Raw genomic sequence first — 14,885 nt, forward strand, 5'->3', positions numbered from 1 at the left:
GAAGACAACGGAATTATTTTCTGCAAGCACTCCTGCAAATCATAAGGGGAAAACTGTCTTGAGCAGCAGAACAAGCAGGATCCAGTGCAGACTGCAAGACCTTTTGCTGCTGGGGCAATGCCTGCTGATCCTCGACATTTTGCAAAGAGAGATGGTGATGTGGCAGTGCAGCCAAAGCAAGGGCTTTGTGAAAGGACAGGAGATGGGTTTGGCTGCTCAGGAAACCACAGCTCCCCTCCCACAACTGCAGGTGCTGATAGAGAGCTGGGCAGCTCCCCACCAGCACTGTCCCAGAGCACTGCCTGGTGTGTGGGCAGGAGGAGGCAGAGCAGCAGGAGAGCAAACACTGGAAGATCTGCAGGTGAGTCAGAGTGTTCACAGGGGCCTGGTTGCTCATGGAAGACACATCTGTGCACAGGAAGCTCCTTTCTCATGTTTCATGCTCCTACCCTCCAAATCTAACAGAGGGCTTAGCTGGGTAAGAGCATATTCAGGGAGATTCTTCCAGCACATGATTTGTCCGGGTTGAGCTGAGTGTGGGTATACTGGGACACAAACACTGCAGAGGCATGGCTTTTACAGTGGTGAGGGCAGCAATGCTGCCCCAGTGGAGAAGGCATTGCTGTGAAGAGGCACATCAGTCAGATTCTCCCCAATATGGAAGAGAACAAGGAGAGCAAAAGGGCCAAAATATCATCTGCTGGCCTCCAAGGACAAGATGGCAGTAGGTGTGGAATTCATTTCTCCCTTCCACCATCCCAGGGAGGAGCTGCAGAGCTCAGAGGGTGCCGGAGGGTCTGGTAGGGGATATCAGTTTTGCTGTAAATGCTGCTTGTGTGGGAAGAAAAGCAATGTGTAGATGCATGCCTGCTTGTACCCACACCCCTTGGTTCTCCCCCTCCAGGTGATGGAGGTCCTTGCCCTGACCCTGGTTACACTTCTGGCTCTGCTGCCGCCAGCCCAGCCCTGCTCCTCAGAGATGAACAAGGTCAAGGACCTCCTGGAGGTGAACTGCACGGGACAGGCTCTCAGCGCAGTGCCCCCAGACCTGCCTGCAGACACAGGCATCCTGCTGCTCAGTGACAATCGCCTGGAGTCCCTCTCCACCACTGCCTTTCTGTCCCTCACCCAGCTTCAGGACATTGACCTGGCCAACAATGGGCTGGTGGCTCTGCACACAGGGCCGCTGCTGCTGTCCCTGAAGGAGCTGACCCTCTCCCACAATGCACTGGCAGCCCTACCTGTCCTGGAGGGCCTGCCTGCACTCACCCACCTGGCTGTGGCTCACAACAGCCTGGAGACCTTGGCCCCAGGGGCTTTCCGCACAGTGCCAGAGCTGCAGAACCTGGACTTGCGAGGGAACAAGATGCAGCAGCTGCCCCAGGAGGCCTTTGCAGGGCTGAAGGCACTCAAGGAGTTAGACCTCTCAGACAATCTCCTGAAGGAGCTACCCAAGGAGTTGCTGCAGGACCTGAAGAAGTTGGAGACCCTCTGGCTCTCAGGGAACCAGCTGCAGACCCTGCCAACTGACTTTTTCCCAAAGGGGCACTTCTTCATGTATGTTTTCCTCACTGAGAATCCCTGGCATTGCAACTGTGACCTGCACTACCTCCAGACCTGGATCCAGAAGAATGCTGACATTGTTTATCAGCCAGAGCGGGGTCTGGAGGAAACAAAGGTGGAGGTCGCACCTGAGAAGGTACTGTGCCACAGCCCTGCTGAGCATAGGCAAAAGCCCATCATTCACTTTAAGCTTAACTGCAGCATTGTGGAGGATGCGGATGAGGAAGGAGGGGATGAATATAATTATGAGGAAGAAACAAGAGAGAAAGCTACCATGACCACCTTCCCCCCACATCCATTCATCCCCAAAGAGCACACTACCATGCCCTGTGCTATTACCTCATCTTGCCTTCCTACCCTTACTACCACAAGATCTCCCCTCACCAGACCTTCCCTCAGCACCCCTTGTACCTCCACCCTTTCCCCAAACCCTTTGCTTGTGGTGCTGACAAGCATCAGAGCTCCCGGCACCACCATTCCTGTACCAGCCAGTCTCACTATGACACCCACACAGACCCCCAGTACTGCCACCATTCTCACGGCTGCTACCACCATCACCCTGCACAGACCTGCCACCTTTGACAATGCCCCTTCACTGCCAACAGCTATGAGCAACAGCCCTTCTAGCACCAGTGGCCATCCCCAAACCACCCTTGCTGCCAACAGTATCTATGGCAGTCTCGTGGGGTCCACTGGAACATTTCCCACCACTTCCACAGCAGTGCCTTCCACTGCCATGCTAGAGGCCTCTTCCATTGTCACATCTCCATGTCCAACTCTGATGTCAGCCAACACCATGCTTTCCACTCATGCCCCAACACTACCACCTCCCTTGGACACCACACACTTCACCCAACCTGCATGTTCCCCCCTACCTGCTCCTCCTCCCCTCTGCCCATGCTCCATCCCAGGACAGGCTGTACCTGTGCTGCGTTTGCAGGCAGGTGGGGAGGCTCTGCAGTGGGGGCAGTGGGTGCTGAGGCACTGCTGCCTGTTGCACTGGGTGCTCTATCTGGCTTCCTTGGCTCTGCTGGTCCTGACCATGCTGGCTCTAGCAGGTTGGCTGACATGGATGTGTCTGGTGGGACAACCCTCCTGGCACCAGTCCCTGCAGACCCAAGAGGTGCAGTATCCATTGCTGGAATGGAGGGAGTCAACAGGAAACCCTATGATGCATCTCAGCAGCTTCAAAATCCCCCTCCAGCAACCTAAATTCTGTACAATCAAGGAAGTGGAGTTGTGCCCTGAGGTTACCTACTGCACAATTAAAGATCTGGGGATACAGCGCAGTTGTCCTGCAAGCTACTCCTTCTGCACAACAAAGGAGTTGTGGGTTCACCAGTCCTCTGCATGCATTAGTCAAGCCTTTCTCCAGGAAGCTGATGGTCACAGACCTTAGCTTCCTGTGGACCCCATCTGCTTACAGCCTAGACAGGGGTGTTGAGACTATCGGTGATGTCAGAGTGAAATATGCAGGTAACACCATGTAAATGTGTTACACATATGTGTACACTCAGAGAAAGAGATTGAGAGTCATGGCTCTGTTTTATATGCTTTGTTTTACAAGGGAAAGTTCTGCTTGCCTAGGAGGAAGCTATCTAGCTCCTTCCTCTAGTATTCTCAAAACAACCTGAAGTTTCCAGAGCTTGGGTATTTGGCAGAGGAAGATAATGTCCTAAACTGGTCATTGATAGTCCGGGGCTGCCACTGCCTGGTTTTGGGGTGATTGAGGGCAAGCAGAACTTATGTTGTGCTCTGTCGCAACTGCTTCTGCTCAAATTATACACACAAAGATGCAATACACTTTCCACTCAGTGCCAGGTTCTTAATCACATAATAAATACTCTGTGTCTGAATTTAAAAGGGGTGCTGGTTTGATTTCACTGGACCTGCCACAAGTCCTGGTATTTGGAATAGTGAAGGCAGGGAAGAAAAGTCCATGGAATGTCAGAATCCTAGAATATCCTGAGTTGGCAGGGTCCCCTGAGGATCAAGTCCAATTCCTGGCCCTGCACAGACACCACAGCAATCCCACTCTGTGCCTGAGAGCATTGTCTAAACGCTCCTGGAGCTCTGGCAGCCTTGGAGCTGTGACCATTCCCTGGGGAGCCTGTTCAGTGCCTGACCACCCTCTGGGGGAAGAACTTTTTCCTAATATTGTTTCATTGGGATGCCTCCATGAGGGGGGCACATGAGGGTCCTGCCCCAGGTCCCAGAGAGCAGAGATCAAAGCTGGCCTCTGCCTCCCCTCAGGAGAGGTCTCCATGATGAGGTCTTCCCTTGATGTCCTCCAGACTGAATATGTCAAGTGCCCTCAACTGCTACTCATACCCATCCCCTCTAGACCCTTCCCCATTTCTGTGGCCTCCTTTGGATACTCTTTAACAGCTTTAGATGCTTTGTGTATTCTGGCATTCAAAACTGCACACTTACACTCCTATTCCTGACTTTGGCCCCAAACCCTGAGGTACTGAATCACACGGGAAAAAGCATTGCACTGGCAGGTAATAAGGAAAGTGTTGATGCTTCTGCATGACCCCTTATGGGATGGCCAGATATGGAAGAATAGGGTGGGAGGCTTTGAAGTGCAACAGATTGCAAGGGATTATACTTGGACAAAGCACTCCAGAGCTGGCCAAACTTTGTGACCACCTGTCTAGATGTCATTCTAACATTTTGGGAGGTGTGAGAACAAGGCAACAGTCACCATTGGTGGGGGTCGAATGGCTCACTCCAGAACTCATGCATAAATGCAGCAGCTGGATCCTATGAATCGTTTTTCCAGCCTGAAATGCAGTTCCAGTTCTAATTGCCCCAAACATATTGTCAAACTGCTGTGAGTCAGCGTGGCCTTCTGCTAGATTAACTGCTGGAGTGTCCACAGGTGGGAACATGTGCCTGTGCTTGGCCAGCATGAGTATGTATGCTGGTGAAGGTCTGGTGTGCAAGTGTGTCTGTGGACATATACATACTACGTTTGTAAGGAGGCACTTGTCTGACTGTTAATCCTGTCCTCTAACCACACCATCCTCTCTATCCCTGTTCCCTGAGAAAACAATGAGGCAAGCAGCTCCAGTGCTTGGCACAGTTTGAAGGCCCCAAAAGTGGGGCACAGACATCTGGGGAGCAGACCTGTGGAAAAAAATCTGTGTATCTTGGTGGACAGAAAGGTGAACAAGGTCCAGCAGTGCACCGGGCAGCAAAGGGAGGGCAACAAAACTTGAACTGGGTTAACAGAGACAGGGCCAGCAGGCCAAGGGAAGTGATTATCCCCTTCTCCTCAGAACTTTTTAGACTACATTTTTTTGTCTTCTACACATCTGAAGCCACCCAGTTCTCTCCCCACAGGCATTACTGGTATCCCAGTATTTCTCAGAATCCCATTACCTTTGTCTCTCCTTGCAACTCCTCCCTGGAATTCTCCCACCTCTTCACACAACAAGCACTCCAGGTCACTCAAGGAATCCAAGACCTCTCAAAACCACCTAGGAACCCCAAAGCCCCCAGAAACCCCTATTCTACCCCACCATCAACCTCCACAAATCCTGGCACCCCCAGGACTTTATTCCCTCAGGATCCCCTATGCACCTCAAGACCCCTCTCAGTTCTGAGACACACATAAACGCACTCATGCCCAGTGAACGCAGGCACACAGAGTCCCAGTGCCCAGCATCACCTACCCAGGACACTCAGGTCACTGGTCTCCTGCTCTCCCGTACCTTGTGAGAAGCACCTGGATGTCTGGGTTCTCCACCAGAAACAACAAGACCCAAACCCAGACAGACAGTTCAGGAAGCACTTTTATTCAACCCAAGTGTGGGGGGAAATTGAGGGATTCCTAGCTCCCAGTGAAGGGCTCAGACAAGGGGATTGAATATTCCTGGAAGCAGATGGCTTCATGTGGGGAAGCTTTATGTTCCACAGGTTCACAACAGTCTAGGTCATGTATTCCTGAGGGTGAAGGGTTGCTGGAAACCACAGAAGGTACCCACTCTGGGAGGGGGATCTGGACACTTTTGTCCCTTAGAGGTACCCATGGATGCTACCTGCATATCCCATGGGGTGCAGAGAGTATATCCTAAACATTATTGGGAGTTTCAGTTGATCTCAAGGGGTCCTTAAGGCAGCTGGGGGCACGCAAGGCAGAGGGTACAGTGAGAACACAGGCTTGTAGGTCAGTATAGGCATGGGGCAATGTGCCTCGGGTGATCCAGCGCCGGGTACCCGGCTGGTAGGCGTGGATCAAGTGTGTGTCCTGGTAGGTCTCATGACTGTACCCTCCCAGTACAAGCAGCTCCCCTCCCAGCACAGCTGCACCCCCAACTACGTGTGCACGGGGGAGAGGGCTAAGGAGGACCCAGATGTTCTGCTTGGGGCTGTAGACCTCAAAGGTCAGCTGGTCCTTGTAGCCAGTCTGCCCAGCCCGCTGACACAGGCCCCCAGCCACATAGAGCTGCCCACCTGCCTCCTCCATGACATGGCCAGCTCGGTGACCATTCATGGGGGCCAGGAGTGTGACAGGTGCACCTGGGACATAGCGGAGCAAGGATGCCTGACACTGGTATGCTTCATCACACCCACCCGACACGTAGAGCTCACCATCCAGGGCACACGCCGCATGCCCACACAGAGCCATTGGCAGGGGCTGGCACCTCCTGGGCAGGGAGAGAGGGAGAGGTGAAGGACAGGTTAAGCAGGGCTGTCCTGCAGTGACTGATTACTTAGGGGTTCCCTGGTAAGCCCTTCATTGACCACTCAGCAGGCAACACTTGCCGACACCCAATGAGCCTCAGTGGACAACATCAGCTGACACAGAATGGATGCCCCACAGATGGGGCCATCACTGTTCAACACTTTGTAGTCGCCACACCATTGGTCAACCATAGTGGGCTCCATTAATGGGCAACATTGGCCATCAACCCATGAACACTATGCCGATGAGAGGAATCAAACTACTTATCTCATTGGCAGATGGCCAACAAGACCTGCAATGAACACACTGCCGGTGTGTTCATTGCAAAAAACTCATTTGCCACCCACTAGGTAACACTGGCCAACACCCAGTCCCCAAAGGACGTGGTTGTTCAACACCCAGTAGACCTCTCTCAAATACCACTGCAGGTTCATTCTCCACCAGAGGCTTAGTGACACAAAGCACCCAGTGGGCACCATGGCCAAGACAAGGGGCTCTGAGAAAAAAGGAAAACTAGGTGTCAGCTGGAGCAGCCTCACCTCCAGGTGTCATTGGCCAGGTCGTAGCACTCCACAGTATCTGTGCAGTAGAGCTCTCCTGAGCTGCCCCCCAGGGCATAGATGAAATTACCAAGTGCCACAGCAGCAAAGTAGCTCCGTCCACATGTCATACTGGCCAGACGCTCCCAGGAATCATCCATAGGCTGGTACCTGGGTTTGAAAGGCAAAGGGGCAAGAGACTACCTGTTACCTACAACACCATGAGCTAATGTTGGCACTGCTGAGGGCAACAACCCACCTACAACTTGCCAGTCCCATAATGCCTTGGGACTTGGTCACATGGTCACCTTGCATGGGAATATCCCCTCCTTCTGGACAATATCAAACCCGTAATGTCCTGGGGCATCTCCAGATAGAAGCCTCCCACTCCTACTCCCAAAAAGCCTGTAATACCCCAGAGTAGGAGGACACCTCTGAGTCCTACACCCAACCCTTCCCAGAATGTCTTGGGGCCACTTGACCAGCTGCAATGCCACAATGTCTTGGATCCATGGGGCAGCTCTAACTCTTGCTCTAGCAATACGTCCCACAATGTCCAGGTGCCACATGCCAAGTCCAAGTCCTCTGTAGCTCTCACCTGTAGACACTGGCTAAGGTGTCATGGACCCCGTAGTAGTGCTTTCCACCCAGGATGTAGAGGTTGTTGCCCACCACAGTTACAGCATGACGGAAGCGTGGGCCATCAGGAAAGTGTCCCAGTGCCCTCCACTCAACCTGCTTCACCAGCCCCACAGCACTGAGGTAGCGGTCTGCAAACCAGAGGTGTCTGCTGGGCTTCCGGGCAGTCAGGTTGCTCTTTACTTTGTCTCCACCACAAACCACCAACACCTCTTGCAAGGAACGTACCCGGCATGGCAGCTGGGCCGTGGGGGTGAAACTTGCTACCATGAGCTCGCGAAGGACCTTTGGGTCAGCTACCCCTGCAGTCACAGATGGGACCTTCTTCAGCTCCAGGCTGGACATGAGGGCAAAACGAACAGATGACAGGATCTCTTTGGCTATATCCTCCTGGCCATCTCCATTGGCCATAAGCCACCGAGATGCTGCTTCCAAGGCTTCCAGTTCATGGAGGACATTGAGACCATCAGAGCGGAGGAGGCGGATGAGAAGATGTGCAGGAAGATCCAGGAAGGCTGGCGTAACCACCACACAGGGAAAGGTGGCCAAGATGTAGTTCTCTGCTACATGGACCACCTCATCCAACCCATAGTCCACAGCAAAGGCCAGCACGTCAGGGACAGTTTCTGGGGTCAGGCCATGGGTGAAAACATCCAGGCAGAGAGTGAGGAGCCCCCAGGCCTGGTAGCGCAGGGAGGTCTCAGCTGCCTCCAAGACCATGGGCCATGGCCCTGCTACAGCTCCTGTGTAGGCAAAGGAGAGGAGGAGACGCAGCTCCGCTGGGGACAGCCCCGTGACCAGCGGGTTGGCAGGGTCATGGGTGGCTTCTCGCATGGGGCAGGTGAAAAGGGCCCGGAAGAAGTCACAGGAGCAGCTCAGGGCCAGTCGCTGAACTAGGAGGAAGGAGGAATAATGGTGGGAAGCAGCAGGGAACCCTCTGCAGTGTGCAGCCCCTGGAACTCAGGTGTCCTGGTCCCATGCCCATTAAAGTCCCAGCTCTGCCAAAGGGAGCAGCCCTGCAGGCACCTCTAGAGCCTGATCCCCACCTGGAGCTACAGTCCTATCATCCCCACCAGAGGACTTGGCTGTCCCAGAGCACCCTGTCCCACTCCTCAACCCTTCATAGGGACCCCCACCTCCTGCCCACCTGGGATGACCTCATTCCCTGCCTGGAGCTGGAGGTCACAGCCCACACCATTGGCATGGAGCTGCTCCATGGCTCTTAGTGTTTCCCACTGCTCCTCCAGGGGCTTAGGACCTTCTTCCTGGTGGTCAATCTCCAGACGCAGGGCACAGGCAGCCACCAGCCGGGGGGCACCCAGGGCCCGGGCAGCCTCCTCCACCTCTTTCACCTTGCCATGGGGCACAATTCCCCCATAGGCAAAGGTGAGCACAGCCCGCCAGCCCCACAGTGTGGCCCCAGGTGGCAGGGGAACATGGGGGAGAGGATCTTGGCAGACTTGTCTGGTCCTGCCCTCCAGGAAGCGGTGGAAGAAGGAGCTGATAGAGGCCAGGACCACAGCATGGGCCATGTCACCCTCTGGGCCCACGGTCACATCCACCAGCTGTCCTGTGGTGCGGAGATGGTCAGCCACAGCCAGGAAGTGTCCAGCATGAGCCCCATCCCGCAGGTTCCACTGGTCTGGGGCTGGCCCCTCTGCAACCCACATCTCGCCTGTGGAAATGTATGGAACAGGGTGTGAGGGAGCTGTCTTACAGCTGGAGCCTCTGGCCCATGGCAGGAGTACTGGATGGGGACATGGGGTCTTGCTACTGGCACTGCCACATAGCAAAGCCACCGGATCCACCACCAAAGCCTCTACCCCACAGCCAGGGCCACCATGCTCTGCTACTGCTCCATTACTGAATTTGATGCTTCTTGGCAAAGCTGCAGCTCCATAGGTGAGAACAACATCCCATTTCACTGCCCCATAGCTGAGCTTGATCTCACCTGCTTCATCTCTGAACCATTAGCATGAAGCTACTGACCCACAGCCAATGCTGTTGCCCCACATAGCTCAGGCCACTGTCACCACTCAGAGCTTCAGTCCTATAGCACACACAACCACAGCCTTCCTCAGCCATTGCCCCATAGCTGAAACTACTGATGGTCCAACAAGCAACCAAGCTGCTGGCCCCCACTGAAGTGCCTGCCACTCCTGCTCGGTGCATGGTAGTGCCTGCTGTGCACTGCCTGTCGTGTGTCACACCGTCTGTCACACATTGTGATGCGTTATCCTGCAATGTTGTCTGCAATCTCACATGTCATGCTCCCCTGCACTGCATACTGTCGAGGTGTGCTGATTATCATGATATTACTGCCACCCCTTGCCCCCACCGTGTTGCTTGTCCTCGCTCAGGCCATGCACTGCAGCCCTGTGAAGCGCTTGCTGTATTCCGTGCCCCTGCATTACTGTGTGGCCTGTTAGGCTGTGCCATGCACTTGTCCCCCTTACCGCCTGCTGCTGCTCTGCAGAACTTCTGTGACCCCTTAGGAATGTGCCTGGGTAATTATAGACTGGACAGAACACGTGGCCGCAGCCAGGAGCTGGGAGAGGCTCAGACGGAGGGAGGTCCAAGGCCCCAGAGTCCCCAGGCTGGGACAGTGGTCACTGAATTCTCTGAGGACAGGCAGCAGGGCCAGCTGAAGCTGACAGGAGCTCTGTAAACCCCGTGCTACCCTGGGCAGGTACTGGTGGGGACCCCTGGCCCCTCAGGCCCCTCTATAAACCTTGATCTTCTCCAGAGCACAGGGTGAAGCAGAACCCCCTCACAAGCCTTCGGGTAGGAAACAGACAATTGCCTACTCCCCCACTCCCATTACAGGGTAGATAGGTCCACCACCACCTGCTGTGCTCCTGAGAGCTGTGCTGTGTTACTGACTCCCAAAGAGTTGGGGGTCTCACGTCCAGGAGGATACCAGCCCCTTGGCTCAGCCTCAAGTGCCCCCAGGAGCACCCCGCAAACACCCAGGACCCCAGCAGCCCACACAGAGCACATACCAGAGGAACACAGCCTGCCATGGCTGCGACTGTGTCCCAGTACCACCGTCCCTCCCTCTGCTGTCCTCTAGTGCTCCAATCTCATCTTGTCCCCTCCCCTCGGATCCCATGTTCCCCTCTCCCATGTACCTGCGGCTCCCATGTCCACATTCCCCATCTCTGTAACTCATGCACCTATCCCCTAAAGTCCCATCTCTGTACCACACTGTTCCCACATGTCCAGTTGAATTCTGTGTCCCCAAAAATGTTCTCACATCCTCTACAAGTCCATTTTTGAGCACTTACCTATCGTGCTTGCGATTTTTTTTCTATCTAGTTGGAATTTCCCTATCTTGTTATTTCTCATCCTTCACAGCACACCTGAGCCTCCACTTTCTGTAGCCACAAAGTAGTGAAAAAGTGCTATCACATCAAATCTTGACCTTTTCTCCAGGCAAAATGATCTAGTTCTCACCTCTCTTTGTGCATCCTGTGCCTCCATGCTCTCCATCTCTGTAGTGGGTTTGCAGGACACACTTGTTTGTTCATAGAAAAGTCAACCAGATATAGCTATAAGCAACCTGTTCCAGTTCTCAGCTGGCATTCAGGGGTCCCTTCCAGCCTCAGATATTCCTCACTTAGACCCTGAAGCACTTAGCTCTAGACCTTCTGAAATGCTTTTTGGAGAAAGACTCCAGGCTCTCAAACGCATTGTGAGCAACCCACGACCTCTTCCCTACCCCACCTTCCCTATCTTCAGCTCAGAGCCAAGCACTTCTGCAGAAGCTTTGGCTCCAGACCCTCACTGATGGGCTCAGTGCAGTGTAATTCCACACCTTGTCAAGAAGCCCAACAAGGCCCACTTAACTACAAGAACCTCACCAAAGCTACAGCATAGTGCTCACACTTGAGTACCCAATACTGAGACATGGAGGCCAAGTAACTTGTGCACAGAAATCGCACCCAGACCAGAACATGCTGCTTCCTCTTCAGCAGCTCCAGCTTTCTGCTCCTCAGCCCAGATGCCAGGAAAAAGCCGCATGACACCACCATGTTGTGACAACTGCTGATTGGACCAAATCTTTATTACATGACGTCCTAAGTACATACAGCATTTGGAAGCCAGCTCACAGGGGGAAAGGTGGCATTTACAGCTTGGGAGGTCCTGTCAGTCTCCAGCCCTCCTTGTTACCGATCTTCATGAGAGCTGCAGTGATTCCGAGCCCCAGACATGCTGTGGTGCCAGTGAGGTAACTGTGAGCTGAAGAAAACACATCAAACCAGAAAAGATCCATTAAGGCACAAGTCCTTTGCAATAGATCTTGATACACTGCCATTTTTCATAAATCCTTTGACCATCAGCAACATTGTTTGGCCAGAGGAATTGGAAAAGTGACCTTTTTATAAAATTGACTTCTCATGCTTATGGCTTGCAATTTGAAATATCAATTTCAGTAATCCACTGCCCCATCCCCTTAAGTGGCAATCTTAAATGGCTCATTTGAGTGATAAAAATAGCAATCACTGCTTTGAAATCTCATCAGCTCACAACCAGGACAAGTAAAGATTAATTAAAATAATTAATTAAGTAAAGATTAATATTTCACCACAATTACAACTTTAAAAAAATCCCTCACTTCTTTAGGTTCGAGGATGAACGTCTAAAGAAAACAGAGTTGTGTCAGTATCTGCAGGAGCTGTTTAAGCCTTACAAAGGGCTATAGGAGCAACAGCAGCAGGACACAGTTTGTCCCTCAGACTATGTGACGAATTCACAAGGCAAATACTAGATTGTACTTGCTGTCTAAAATAAATCACACTTGTTGCCAAGAAAACATGGATTTCTACAACTATATTTTTCCTATCCTGCTATTTTAAGGTACAACTGGCAGCTCTAACTGGCAGTACTGAGCAAGCTCTCCTTTCATTCTGTGTATCAGTTCATGTCCCATTTGGTATCCTCCTCTCCTGCAGCCATATTTATTTTAGCAGGCCCACACAATACCAATGAAACTGGCATGAATAGAGGCTGAGATGAATCATTACCAAAGAAGCCTGACATCAACATTCTCTAACATTTTTCCCTGATTGAAAAGTTTCTAAAGCCAGCCAGGGCACATTTCAATGCAGGCATTGTCCACAGTTACCTCTCACTCCCAAGACAGCTCCTGATGCACAGCCGCCTACGAAATAGTTCAAAGGATCCTCTGGCTCTTCCCGGACTTGGGCACTGAGACAGGTACTTAAGCCAAACACAGCTCCCAGTGTAGCTGTGAAGAAGTAAAAAAATAAAATCAAAATCCTCAAGGACCAGAGAATTCACACTGAGCACAACTTCAAAATTCACAGTGACTACAATGGCAAATGAAGATCCATTTCCCAGGGACATCCTATCCCAGCTGCTACAGTGAGACTCAGCATTCACTCAGTCCTACCCAGCTTCCCTGGGTTTCTCTCCCTACACCGCTCTGAGCTGGAGCCTCAGAGCACCCCACACCCACTGCCAACAAAGAGCACCACATGCTGACAGGGTATCACCTAACAGCCCTTCCCAACAAGGCATGGGGCAACCCTGACAGCTGGGGGTAATGGAGGGGAGCAGTGGTGTCTGTGCAGCCACTACCCCAGCTTTGCCTGGACTCTGCACTGTAACTCAGCCCTCAAGTCCCTGTGAAGCCACCTCACAGCACCAGGCAGAGCAACCCCAAGGGCTCTGCTCTCCCTGTACATTGCTAGTCCTGGCACTTTCCTCCTCTGCCTGCCTGGGGCTCACAATGATTACTGGATAGCAGGAAAATGAATTGAGTTTGTAAATTATTCTTGTTTGTAAACTGACTTTGAAATGAAAAATTTTGAATTGAACTAAGAAACTACAAAGTAAAGCACCCTGTCCACTGAATTACACACTTCATCCCATCAGACCCTACACTGATATAATTGCAAACTTTGGCAAAGAGCTGTGTCAAGAAAAGCTGGGTTTGTATCTAATATAAACTCTTGACCATGAAGCATGAATCTGTCTACCAGTCAGCATCTGCAGATTTCAATTCATCTTTCTTGGGAACAAAAAAAATATCCAGGTTAAAATTTTTCAATCCCTATATAAAACCAGCAGCTCCTGTTACAAACCTATGCAGAAAATTAATTATGCTGATGCCAAAATCAACTGAAAAGAACACTGCAGAAACAAAACCCCCAGACCTAGGACTGCATTTCAACTTTCCTGTTCTCCCTGCTTTGGACCAAGGCATCTGTAGGCAAAATGCACAGCTTGAGGCCATGAGGTGTGGCTCCTGAACAGCAGGCAGGACAAACCCTTCCTCAGGTATGAAACTGAGGATCCAATATGCCTGTTTAGGATTAAGGGATTTATTGAAATCACAGTTGATTACATGATCCAGTGCCTTCATAACGATCTCAGCTCATTAGAGGAGATGCCAGATCCTGGTTTAGAGTCAAACTACTCAAAAACGCAAACCTGGACTCACTGTGCCCCATCTCAGAGCACCAGCACTTGGGGAGAGGCAGAGATGGCACATTGAATTAGACTGAAAAGCAAAAGTCTGCTAAGAGGAAAACAGCACTTGACAAGGGACAGAGTGAGCTTCAACCATGCAGACCCTTCAGCTCCCTGCTCCTCTCTTCAGCATCCACTTTCTCCTCCAAAGACAATTCAAGACAACTGCATAGTTTCTCCTTGTCTGTAGAACATGACGGGGAAAACCCCACGTTTATTTTCCTTTTGCCACCAAAAATATTACATTGTTCTTTAGCAAATGCACTTTATTAAATGCAATGCCTAAATATATTAAGCAAAAACCTAAATTTGCTTATACTATGTTGTTGCCCACAAACTGAGTATTCTAGAAGTACAAAAAACTACAATGGACCTTTTACTCTAGATTGCAAAAAATATGTTACCTCACCTGCAAATCAAGGATATATCTTTCCATTTCACTGTTCTGCCTCTTGGCTAAACAACGACCCAAGCCCAGTGGAAGAGAGAACCACCGAAACCACGCAGGGGCAGAGGCAAAGGCAAAAGTGAGGGCGCAGCCACACCGGGCGCAGGCGAGGCTGGCGTCCCTGCGGAGTTCCATCCTATAGTTACACTGCCGAGGGGCCCGGCCCTTACCCATCGTGACACTGTCCGCCGCTGCCGTCTGCAGTGCGGCCAAAGCCGAGCCGGGCCGCAGCAGGATGATGCGATACGCCGCCCCGACCAGGCCTGCAACACAGCACTGCGCGTCACTGGCCGGGCCTGAGCCCAGGCCCCGCTCGGCCACCCCCCCGTGTGCCTCCCTTTCCCCGGTGCCCACCCGCGGCCGCGCCCACGCGCGTGGCGAGCCAGGTGCGCTGCGGGCACTGCTGCCCCTCGGGCCCGTCCCAATAGCCCGCCATGGCGGCAAGGGCACGACCGAGCTATCGCGAGAGGACAGCGGGGCCCCGCCCCGCAAGGGGGCGAGGCCA

At 52.4% G+C, this 14,885-nt stretch overlaps 3 protein-coding genes across 3 annotated transcripts; 1 reads left to right on the forward strand and 2 right to left on the reverse strand.

Annotated features, from left to right (window-relative positions):
* Positions 1–907: 907 nt before the first annotated feature.
* LOC118697081 (platelet glycoprotein Ib alpha chain-like) lies at positions 908–3,082 on the forward strand. The gene is given in 2 exon segments (XM_036399557.1): positions 908–2,901; positions 2,903–3,082. Coding segments are annotated over 2 exon segments (2,145 nt in total). The 3' UTR covers positions 3,054–3,082.
* A 2,263-nt stretch (positions 3,083–5,345) lies between these two features.
* KLHL33 (kelch like family member 33) lies at positions 5,346–9,107 on the reverse strand. The gene is made up of 4 exons (XM_036399201.2): positions 8,582–9,107; positions 7,394–8,327; positions 6,796–6,966; positions 5,346–6,218 (listed from the first exon to the last, which is right to left on the reverse strand). Exons 1-4 carry the CDS (start codon positions 9,102–9,104, stop codon positions 5,642–5,644), a joined length of 2,205 nt encoding a protein of 734 aa, XP_036255094.1. The 5' UTR covers positions 9,105–9,107; the 3' UTR covers positions 5,346–5,641.
* A 2,375-nt stretch (positions 9,108–11,482) lies between these two features.
* NDUFA11 (NADH:ubiquinone oxidoreductase subunit A11) lies at positions 11,483–14,862 on the reverse strand. Its single transcript, XM_036399681.2, has 4 exons — positions 14,735–14,862; positions 14,551–14,643; positions 12,563–12,685; positions 11,483–11,676 (listed from the first exon to the last, which is right to left on the reverse strand). The coding sequence occupies exons 1-4, from the start codon at positions 14,814–14,816 to the stop codon at positions 11,564–11,566; spliced, it is 411 nt and encodes a 136-aa protein (XP_036255574.1). The 5' UTR covers positions 14,817–14,862; the 3' UTR covers positions 11,483–11,563.
* Positions 14,863–14,885: the final 23 nt, after the last annotated feature.

The sequence above is a fragment of the Molothrus ater genome, chromosome 26 (assembly GCF_012460135.2).
Source record: "Molothrus ater isolate BHLD 08-10-18 breed brown headed cowbird chromosome 26, BPBGC_Mater_1.1, whole genome shotgun sequence".
Taxonomy (NCBI): domain Eukaryota; kingdom Metazoa; phylum Chordata; class Aves; order Passeriformes; family Icteridae; genus Molothrus; species Molothrus ater.